Below are 12,099 nucleotides of genomic sequence, written 5' to 3'. Positions count from 1 at the left end.
GAGATCAAACGAACGCGACGCGGTGCACAGCCTCTCCCGCCCTCTGGCGGTGGGAGGACCAGGAGCGCAGCCAGCTGACGCCACGTAGGCACGGGAAACCCGCACCCGCGGCCAAATTCCTCCAGCGCTGTCCCCACGCTGGTGAAACCGAACGCGCCACAAGCGCGTAGTAACTCAAAGAGAAAAACACATCGGATCGCACCAACGCTATCGAGTCAAGCCGCGCTTGACGAAAAACAAAGCAAACGATCACTTCAAATGTAGCGCGAAGCGCTAGTCACAACAGAGAAGCATGAAACATCTGAAGCACAATATCAGTCAAATATACATAATTCATCATTACAGCAGTAACTGTCACAGAAATGAAAACGTGTACTTAACTTGCTGCGCAGCAGCGAAGAAAGAGGAGGAGGAGACACAGTTGATGGACTATATTGGGCATCCGGCCCCGGATTGGACACTGTGCTGGTTCACTGATTGGTCAATGTTACGTGTTTTGTTTTGACTAAATTTTCCCTTTGGTTCATGGGAAATGTAGTTTCTGTTGTACTTCGCTGCTATTGATTAAAGTGGAGAAAGAAGGCATAATCCTCGCCTCCAGTCCTGACATAGAATTAATGGTTGCACACTCTCAAAGCCTTTGGTCATCTCTAAGCTCCGTGGCGTTGCTACATTTCTCACACACTGATGATCCCTTGTAGCATTTTATCTTGCCGCAAAATATACATTCTGCAGCATACACGTTTTACTTTGATCTGAATTGATTTGATTTGGGATTTGTATTGCGCAAGGCTACCCTGGGGCTTCCCACGCTGATGATGAGTGCTGTGGTAAGAACGAAGCTCATTAATGGTTTAAGGGAAATAGGCAAGTTTTAAGTTTTTTTCTGAAAGCCAGTTCATTTTGCAGCGCTCTTAGGTCATGAGGAAGCTCATTCCACAGTTTAGGTATCAGGTGGACAAAGGAACTTGCTCCCCATCTAGATTTTTTAATTCTGGTGGTGTGGAGGAGGTGTAGATGGGAGGACCGTAATAGTCTGGTGGGGACATAAGCAGATATCAGATTAATGATGCTCTTCTGTTTAAGCGTTTACTCATGCACTCACTCGTTCCAGCATCATCACTGACACTTGCTTCAGCTTTTCGAATAACAGTCTGTAAATCTATCATCACAGTAAACAGGCTCCTGCACTTCCTGTGGTAAAATACTTGGGGAACCGTGTTGCTTTCCACATTTCTCATAATGTCTAACAGAGGAATGCGATTCCTTACTTGAGCTGCCTCTAGTCCTGCGGGCTTGTGAGTGTAACCCCATGTTGAACATTTGACCATAAATGAATTATATACTGGGGATCAGAGGGACAGAATGTGCTTTTTCAGTCTTCCTCATGATGCTGCAATTACTAATATAATTATTATCAAGTTATATAATCACATTTACTGTAATTGTAAATTTTAATAATAAAATTCACATTAACAAAAATTATGAAAGAATATCCATTTACATCAAGGTATCTTGGGAGTGAAGTGGCAACAAACAATAGGCAAAGAGTTATAACTTGCTATCACATATTTTCCATCTCTCGGCATCCATTCTTGCCAATAAATGATATCAGAAACCATCTCCCCAAGTGGTACCGATAACATTGTTGGCTCAAAGCCTATTTCATCCACATCACCAGTCAGCTCCTCCTCCAGGGTTGGCACGCCAATTTCCCTCTCATTCAGGCAGCGCTCTCAAGGTGTTTCTGGACCAGACTGCCTGTTCTTCATCTAGGTCAGACTCTGAGGAGCATTCCCTCTTCGTTCAGAGGGAATTTGGTACAGGAACAACAAGTGGGTCAAATGCTCCCATACCTTCAACTTCCTTAGGTAGAGGAAAAGGGAAATGAGTACTCTCAACCTGAACTGTCAGGAATATTTTGGGAAAGTTCTATTTGTATGTGTCTGGCTGTCTTCTAAATTCAGCCTTTTTCTCTAACAATAGTCTTCAAAGTACAACCACCTCCAGGCTGGAGCACCCACAATAGAGGAATAAAGAGGTGTGAGTAGTGTGCATCTGACTATCACAACCACACTTAAAAGTAATCAAGAAGAGACACATTGTCCCTCCTCAAAAGACCCTTCACTTCCTGACATTAGGCAAGATAAATTACTTACCTGTAATCCTAGTTCTCTTCCAGGGGTATACTCATCAAAAGTCATAAGCACTGAATAATCACCGCGAACGTGCGGGATCCCGGAGCATATATAAAAATACATATATATGTGTATGTTTAGACAAACCAAGTACAGAGAACTTCCAAAACATATATATATATACATACATACATAAATATGCAGCCTAATGACCTTCCAATAGGCTAATATGCCAAAATTACATGGGTTGTTTGGAAAGAGAAAATAATCTCCAATATAAACACTGCAACAGAGAACAACACAGCCCTTTATTTTCAGAAAAAAAGGCAAATAATAGCAGTCAATTAGCTCATAGGCTGCATAGAAGGAAAAACGTCACAGTATCAAAAGTACTGGCACCCTGCCTTTTCCAAGAACCTAGACACTGTGCCTTTAAGACCTCTAGAAGCCCCCTGCTCCCATCATGCACCACTGGTGACAGTTAGGTCAGTTCTTTTTTATGGTGTACAAACATAAAGGAATCATGGCAGAAAGAACAGAAACAATACTATACTGTCAATACTCGTGCGGGGAGGAGGGAGGGTTGCTTATGACTTTGATGAGTATAACCCTGGATTACAGGTAAGTAACTTATCCTTTTCTTTCAGGGGATACTCATCAATAGTCATAAGCACTGAATAGAATAGCAAGCCAATACCCACTTCCCTGCGGACGAATAGCAGTATAAGTACATCAAAAATAACATTTTAAGGATGAAATCACTCAAACAGATTTCTTAAAGCGGATTGCCCAAACCAAGCATCCGCCAGTGTGTCAGAGTCTAAACAGTAGGGGCGAGTGAAAGTGTGTACTGATCGCCACGTGGCTGCTTTACAAATTTCTGCAATAGGCACATTCCTGAGGAGAGCCGTGGTAGAGTCTTTTCCTCTGGTAGAATGGGCATTAGGTTTGCCCGGCAGGGCTTTGTTGGCCAGTTGGTAACAGAAAAATATATAAGACACAATCCACCTAGAGATAGATCTTTTGGAAGCCGCAGAACTAGTATTTATGGAACCATAGTTTATAAACAGTCGGTCTGATTTTCTCAAGCCCTTTGTTTTGTCTAGGTAGAACATTAGAACCCTCTTAAGGTCTAGATAATGAAGGGACCTCTCAGGAGGAGTTGAGGGATTGGGAAAAAATGTGGGTAGAGTGATGACCTGATTGATATGGAAATCCGAAACCACCTTAGGCAGAAATCTCAGATGGGTTCTCAAACACCACTCTGTTTGCATGAAAAACAGTATACGGTTCTTTACAACACAAAGCTTGGATCTCGCTATCCCTGCGTGTAGAGATGATGGTAACTAGGAAAGCAGCTTTCCATGACAAGTGCTGTAGAGAAGCCTTGTGAATAGGCTCAAAAGGAGCACTCATCAATTTAGCCAGAACTATGTTAAGCTCCCAAGGTGGAGATGGAGACCTAATCGGTGGGTAAATCTTCTTTATCCCCTCAAGAAAATCTTTAAATACAGGGATTTGGAAACAGGAAACCTGTGTAGGAGACATTCTGGAAGCAGCAATAGCTGCTAAATTAACTTTTATGGAGAACTGCAGGCCAGATTTGGCCAAATGTAGCAAATATGGAAAGATCGCCTGCTCTTGCCCCCGAACTGGATCATGACCATTGCTCATGCACCATAAGTATAATCGCTTCCACTTCAACGCGTACGATTTCCTGGTGGAAGGTCTCTTGGCTTCCTTAAGAATGTTCATACATTTCGAAGGTAAGTCTAAATGTCCGTACTGAAGGACTTCAGGAGCCATGCCATCAATCTCAGGAATTAGAGATTGGGATGAAACACCTTCCCCTTGTTCTTGGTCAGCAAGTCTGGGCGGCTGGTAACCTCCTGTGTGGAACCTCTGAAAGCTGAAGAAGGTCCGGGTATCACCACTGACGAGGCCACTCCGGAGCCATCAGGATCATTCTGGTGTTGGTCCTTTAGAATTTGTTGATCACTGCAGGAATCAACGGAATTGGTGGAAAGGCGTATAGCAATGTCTGAGACCATTTTATCCAAAGGGCCTTTCCCCCGTGAATCTGGTTGGTGGAGTCTGGATGCGAAGACTGGGCATTTGGCGTTTGTCGCAGCTGTAAACAGATCGATGTCTGGCACTCCCCATTGCTGGAAGATGTCCTGCGTGACCTCGTTGTTGAGCACCCTGTCATGAGTTTATACGAAGTCCTGGCTTAGGGCATCTGCTTGGACATTTAGAGTTCCTGGAAGGTTAATGTCCACTATGCTTAGATTTCTTGCGAGAAGCCATTTCCAGATGGTCTGCGCTTCCAGAGAGAGAGGTCTCGACCTGGTGCCCCCCTGTTTGTTCAAATAATACATTGTTGTGGTGTTATCTGTTTGAACCAACAGGGAGCTGGACTGGAGAGAAGGGAACAGTGACTTGAGAGCTAGATGCACCGCTCTCAGCAACAGGTTGATGTGATATCCTCGCTCTGCCTCTGACCTAAGGCCTTGCACTTGGAGAGGACCAATATGAGCCCCCCAGCCTTGAAGGGAAGGATCCGTGACGAGTGCCTGAGCCGGAAGGTCCAGGTGAAATGGAACTCCTTTCAGGAGGTGGAAACGCTTCATCCACCATCTGATGGAATCCTTGGCCGATTGAGGGAGAAACACACGGTCTTCCCAGAGACCCGATGCCTGCATCCACTGGTCCTCCGGAGATTGCTGCAGAGGACGCATGTTCAAGCTGGCGTTCCGTAAGATAAAGCTGCACGCCGCCATTGAACCCAGAAGCGATGAAACCTGTCTGGCTGTGGGATGTTGAGAGATGAGAAGATTGCGACCTCTCCTTCGAATGATACACGCTTGCTTTTACGGTATCCAATGAAGCACCCAGGTAGAGGATCTTCTGGGTCGGATTGATGATCGACTTTTTGAAGTTGACCTGTGGGCCAAATTTGCCCAGTAGCTGGAGACAGTATGATAGATGATTCTGAAGCTGAGAGGGTGACAAGCTCTTCAGGAGCCAGTCGTCCAGACGAGGGTAAATGAAAATCCTTTGTTTGCGAAGAAAAGCCGCCACCACTGCCATGCATTTCGAAAAAGTCCGGGGGGCTGATTTGAGCCCGAACGGGAGAAGCCTGAATTAGAAATGCTGGTAGGCCACTTGAAATCGCAAAAACTTTTGATGTTTCTTGGACACCGGAGCATGGAATTAGGCATCCAGCAGGTCTATAGCACACATCCAGTCCCCTTGATGTAGATGAGGGAAGATTTGGTGCAGAGCTAACATCCGAAATTTCTCTTTGCGGATGTATTTGTTCAATAGCCTCAGGTCGGGTATTAGCCTGTATTCTCTGGTACGACCTCTTTTCTGTACCAGAAAATAACGGGAATATAGATCTTGTCCTCGATGTTATACCGGAACAGTTTCTATGGCATTTTTTCGCAGAAGACTGTTCCCCTCCTCCTGCAACATGAGGTGATTTTGAAGGAATTTGCCTCATGAAAGAACGGGTGGAGGTGTGGATTTAAATCTGAGCAAATAGCCATTCTGCACAATATTCAGAACCCACTTGTCGTTTGTGATTGTCTTCCACTCTGCCAGGTGAAACCAGATACTTCCTCCCACTGAAGTGGCTAACAGGCATGGAGGAAGCCATTGCTCATTGCTTTGCTAGTGGTTTTGATGTGGACGCCAGCTGTCTTGCAGGTCCCCTTCATCTACCCGGTCTTCTCGGGTGGTAGTGTGACCTGAGCTGATGTTGCTGTTGGGTGGACCACTGAAGTGTTTAAACCCTCTGCTGGAAAGACCGCCGGGCGTAGGGACGGAACCTTCTTCAGAATTCCTTCCACTTCTCCAAACCAACAGCCTTAACCGTGTCCAGTTCCGTCTTCATTTTGGAAATCTCGTCGTCCGCGTGAGATCCAAACAGCGAAAAGCCATTAAATGGAAGATTCACAATCCTCCGTTGTGCGTCTGATTTAAGGCCCGTCAGGCTGGGCATCGCAAACAGATGCTGTGGGAATAGCCGTGTGCAGCCAGATCGGATGAGTCTGCCGCTGCACTTATCACCTGGTTTGCTACCAAGCCACCTTCCTGCAGGATTTCCTGGAAGTCTTGTTTATCTTCCTTCGGTAGCTTCTCAGTGAATTGTGACAGGGAGTCCCAGAGAGATCTGTCATACCTCCCCAAGAGAGCAGAAGCGCTGGCCACCTTCATCACTGCAGAAGAGTGTTGCACATTCTCTCGCCCAGAGAATCCATGTTCTTAGAGTCCTTCTCTGAAGAAGAATTCGTAGCAGAATGTGCCTTCCTGGCAGCTGCCACAATGACAGAGCCCGGGGAAGGATCCGGTCACAGGAAAAGCGGATCCTGATCTGGTGCATTGTATTTCTTGGAAATACGGGAGGGTACTGACCCCACTGTTGCAGGAGTAAGAAAAGTCTGCATTGTTGGTTCCAAAAGACCTGGGACTAAGGGTAACAAAGGTCTCACCGAGGATCTATGATGCAATGTTTTCAAAAATGACAGCTGAAGAGACTGTCGGAGCAGACATACCAATGTTCAGCTTGGTGGCACCTCTGCATACGACTTCATTAAAAGTTCCTATGTCATCAATTGGGGAGACTCTGGATGGCGGCATTGCAGACTGAGTCGGAGAATAGTCTCTTATAGAAGACCTTGTGGAAGTGGACCAAGATGGTGACCTTTGTCTCTTTCTTTTTGGGGTAGGAGAATGACGAGATCATGAACGCTCACGAGATCTTCAGCGTAAGACTGATGGCGACCTATCCCTTTTCAGGGTCCTACTTCTCGTGGATGCAGTAGGAGGAGGTCCACCAGAGACTCTGGAGGGAGAGTATGTTCTGGAGAAATCCGAGCCAGGACTTCTGCGACCAGTTGCAGCACCGGGAACCTTCCAGTGTCGTATGCTTTCTAGCCATCTTGGAGAAAGATTGACAGGAGGAGTATTTTCACCTTGAACCGGAGATCCCTCCGGTGTAACCAGGATCATATTAATGCCAGGGGATGAAGAGGCTTCCCTCGACGTCGAATGGGTCTTTCTAGCACTTCTTCTGAAACTACCGCAGGTTCTTTGTCTCTCGACGTCAAACGAGGTCTCTCCGATTACACCGATTGTGCCGCCTTCGACGTCGACCGCTCCTGCGGCGAGATGCTTGAGGACTCTCGCCTCCGCGAAGAATTCTTCGACGTCAGCTCCTTCGTCAACGACCGTCCTCAGGACCAAGAGTGCGTCTTCGACGTCGACGTCTATGGTTTTTCTTCGACGCCGACTTCTTGGAGATTTTGACGCTGTCAGTCTATAGGCTCATGGCAGAGTCTTAGCCGTCGAACCTTTCGACGCTGACCTTCGCGAAGGAGGCGGAGATCTAGACGACGACAGGTGCCTCGACGTCGACAGGTCCTTCACTATCGACGGAGTCCTAGGTCTCTCATGACCAACATTCTTTGAGCCCGAAGTAGCATGCCTCGACGGCGACTTACTCCTTGGCGACGGAGGCTCTTGTCGTCTCGATGGCGATCTGTCCCTCAACGGTGACGAGTGCCTTGCCTGTTTTCTCGACGCCGATGGCGAACATTCAGGCATCTGCTTCTTTTTTGACGCTGGAGAAGTATATTGACGCCGTTTTCTGCGTTCTTCTTGAGAGGAGGGCTCTTTGAAAGCAGGAGTGCTCCCAATGCCACTTTTGGAATGATCCTTTCCTCGCTCCAGCAAGACTTCGCAGAGTTCTCTTGGAGAAATGCTTTTGCCATCTTCTTTCCACAGGAAGGACATTTATTGAATAAAGCTGGCATTTCTGACAGACAAAAGTTGTTAGTTAGTCAGAAAATCACTGAGAACAGCTATCAGCAGTAAGAAATGTCAAATGAAGGGAAAAAAAACAATTTCTAACTAGAAATAGCCAAAAAATGATGAGCTCAAGTTCCAGGATCCTCACAGAAGAAGCCGGAAAAAAGAACTGACCTGTCACCTGTGGTGCACGATGGGAGCCAGGGGCTCCTGGAGGTCTAAAGGCATGGTGTCCAGGGTCTTGGAATCCTTAAAGGCAGGGTGCCAGTGCTTTTGATACTGTGACGTTTTTTCTTCTATGCAGCCTATGAGAAAATTGCCTGCTATTACTTGCTTTTTTTCTGAAAATAAAGGGCTGTGATGAACACTATTACAGTGTATGTTCTCTGTTGCAGTGTTTATATTGGAGATTATTTTCTCTTTCTAAAAAACCCATTTAATTTTGGCATATTAGCCTATTAGAAGTACATTAGGCTGCATATTTATGTATATGTACATGTATATATGTATGTTTTGGAAGTACTTGTTTTGTCTAAACATACACATATATATGTAGTCTTAGGTCTCGCCTGACCCAGCGCTTGCGCTGGTCTGGCGAGACTTTAAGAAAGGGCTTCAAAAAATGCTACCGCCGGCTACAGCTTTCAGTGCATGTGCGCGCGCGCGCGCTTGAGCAGAGGCGCCATATGGCATTCCTCATGGTCATTAAGCGCATCGCTCGTCGCGCGCTTGATCGCGATCACTCTCGCGACGGCCGCACGCGCACCACTCCCTTTATACTCTTTCTTGTTCTCTCCTAGGGTATTGATCGTAGCTGAGAGCAGTGACGGGGACAACAGTTTGTTTTAGTGTTCTCTCAGACATGTAATCTGTTGTGCCTTTGGAAAGAAAGGCGGCATGCAATAATATCTTGTATTGTACTGTTCCATCACACTGCATCTGGCATAGTGTGATAATGATGTTATGTGCTGAAGCATGTATGTACTAATAAATGGGTGCAATACAAAAAAGGGAAACAAGGGCTAGGTGACTCCCACCCAAAAATCAACTATGCCCTGCCACCGATCTTCAATGATCTTCCGTGAAAAACATTTTTGCATTTTCTAGAAAAGTATTTCCAAGACGTAATTTCTTACTGGATCGGAACCCACTTGCACACTGATTCTTGAAGGGTGTGCTCATTCCCTTTGATGAAGAAGAACATTGTCTCAACTGTTGCCTACATGGGAACTACCCCAATGGAAGTGAACACGACCCACTTCTGATGCCCCTGTTGGCTGGAAGTGTTTGCTTCCCTAAGCAGCATATCATGCCCTCAGCTGTTCTCCTTGATGACACTGCCTGCAGTACGACATGTGCAGCATGACATGTGAAACAAGCATTGGCATAGCCAATAGGTCTCGACTTTGGGAACTTATAAGTGTTTAGCCATGCAACAGTTGATGTTGTTGCACCAAGGATATTGCGCTGCATAACTAAATACTTATAAGGTCCCAAAAGCGAGACCTATTGGCTATGCCAATGCTTGTTATATATGCTCCGGGATCCCGCACGTGGGCGGGGATTATTCAGTGCCCTCAACTCCATCTTGTGCACAGGGATGGGACAGGCTGTCAAAAATAGAACCCACAGGCCTATGTCATTCTGGTTCACTCATACCAACACACAGTGTGTTGCAGTCTCATTGCAGAACACAGGCATACATGTACGTGTTTGGGATTTCGCACCATAGTTCAGATTTCATCACTGGCAGCAGGATTTTACATGAGTGGGCGAGAAGGCACCCACTCCCGTGGCACAGGAAAAAGCACATGGTAACACTAAGATCTCTACAAAACACAGTATGCTGCCACCACTATGCTACACGCATGAACCGGTGGCAGGTGGGGTAGTCCTCTGCCACTACAAAAGGAACGTTTGGTGTGCCCCAACAGGACATAAACCTTGTCACAAGACAGGCTTAGACCTTCAGGCTCATTCAGAATTAGTGTGAAGCTGGGGCCAAAAAACGCAATACCAGATGCTTCCAGTTGGCCACGTGGAACAAAGGACACAACTGTACACCATGCAGGGGTCATTCCCATCCCAACAAGTCAAAAACCCCCTTGCAGCCTTCACTTGGGTTATTCAATGTACACTACACATCAGTGGTATTATTTAAAAAAAATTAATATAGGGTGTGGTTAGCCCCATACAGGTATGGGTCCTTCCACAATCACATATCCCAAAAGACTTTCTGCCCTCATAGGGGAACAAAAATTCACTACACTCAGACATATTTTAACATTAAAAAGAAAAAAAGAAAAATGAGGTGGGTACCGGCCAGCAGTGGGCCGCACTTCAGCCCTAAAACCCCAACATTGTATCTTTCCACCCCCAGGGGGAGATTGGAAGATTTATGATACAAATGAGTGGGGCTACTCGCCAAGGCATCGGGCAATACCTCCAACCCATAACTGGCCTGGCCTGGCAGTCTTTTCGGCACCCCTCAATCCTAGTTGAAATATTGGGGAGCTGTCCCCAACCAGCCCCTCTTAGGAGGGACGGGGGGAAACGTTGTCGAAACCAACAAAAATGTATGAGGGATTCAACCTATCTTGGGAGTGTTCTAGAGAGCGCTACAACTCGATTGGTCATAGTTAAAGTTTGGGCCTTTTTAAAAAAAGACAGATAGGCTATACATTTCATGGCCTGGTGCCATTTTAGCCTATGCCAAGTTCATACATACTGCTTTACTATGGTACCGTGGGACTCCCACTTAGACGAACGGGAATGATTCAAGCATGTGAACCTTTGAAAGATCCAAATCTGGATAAGCATGTATATTCATAAATTCTTATTTTCCACACTCCTGAAAATAAATCCGTTTTCTGTGACCTTCCTAGTACATGGCTTACAAATGCGATATAATTTCCTGGAAGATAACCTTTCTGATACGCATACCTCAACAATTCATAGAAGAAAGAAGATAATTCCATGGTTCCTAGCACATTTCAACATCGCTTTTTCTACTCTTTATGTGGTAACTACAAACATATATTTCTACTTTTCCTGAACAGTTGCTTCAATGGTTCTCTTTATACATTTCATTAGAAACATTTGCTAGGACTGACTGCTGTATTTTGCAATTTTGCGGCAATAAGAATATGGAGGATGAAGTAAAACCACAAACAAATTGAGATGTGGGTGAGGGAAAAAAATTATGTTTTTAAGTCATCATTCCGATGTCTTCTTCCCTCAACCACACAATGATACAATCATTTTCTTTCAGTGTAGGGCACATGAGCTTAGAAATACTCACACCGTCATGTTGAATGTTGCCTCTTTTACAAACATTTAGTTGTCTACTTGATTAATACAGACCATTTATTTGATCAGCTTTTGCACACCAAATAATTCCCTTTCAATTGCCACTTTGATATCCCCACCGAGGCAAGAAAAGAATAGCTAAAGCCATAAGATACTATTTTATGATGAGAGCTTACCTCTACTTCATCACTTTCATTTATGTCTTTGTTGTAGCCAGTGGGAGGTGGGAATCGAACATCATGGAATGGAATTTGTCTTTCTGGCTGCCAGCTAAAGAAGGTATGAATTTGTTAATTACTTAACCATATTGCACTTGACATTTCACATAACATTAAGCTTCGAAGAATGCTCAAGCTGATTTTTTTAAAGTCCTGAACAGCTTTGAGAAGATATAATCGCAGTCTAAAATACTTTACTGCTTAGGATCCCTGTGATTATGCATATCACCCTGAGCAAGCCTATCCTACAAATGGTACTTTGGAGAACTAACTAGAGGATGAGCATGATGGAAAAAGTCAATACATGATACATCATAAGATTTAAAACCACATGAAATACAGTAGGAGCAGCAGCTCCTGTACCGGCCGACCCTTCTTCATAATTCAGAGTTGAATTATAAAATTGTCCGAAAAAATAGACCCCATTCCTGTCAGACAGAGATGATTTATTTACTATGTTTACGTATCTCCATGCACAATCCAGAACTGCAGGGTTAATTAATAGGCAGTGTAGGAGTGAGGCTCACAATTTTATAGTTGTACATCAAATCCACGACCAGTTCCTTCTGCTTTATGCTTCTCTACAAGCTGAACGTCAAAAATCTTTTAAAGTTCACTAG

The 12,099-nt window shown here is 45.1% G+C and overlaps 1 protein-coding gene across 8 annotated transcripts in view; it reads right to left on the bottom strand.

The window, feature by feature from the left end:
* FMR1 (fragile X messenger ribonucleoprotein 1) overlaps positions 1-12,099 on the bottom strand; it is a 491,218-nt gene that overhangs the window by 370,452 nt on the left and 108,667 nt on the right. For all 8 annotated transcript variants that reach the window (XM_085607992.1, XM_085607991.1, XM_085607997.1 and 5 more), the window contains one exon: positions 11,438-11,531. In XM_085607992.1, coding sequence (XP_085464118.1) covers positions 11,438-11,531 — 94 coding nt within the window. The remainder of the gene's footprint in view (positions 1-11,437; positions 11,532-12,099) is intronic.

This window comes from Triturus cristatus, chromosome 5_2, assembly GCF_964204655.1.
Source record: "Triturus cristatus chromosome 5_2, aTriCri1.1, whole genome shotgun sequence".
Lineage (NCBI taxonomy): Eukaryota > Metazoa > Chordata > Amphibia > Caudata > Salamandridae > Triturus > Triturus cristatus.
This window is presented reverse-complemented; position numbering and strand designations above follow the sequence as displayed.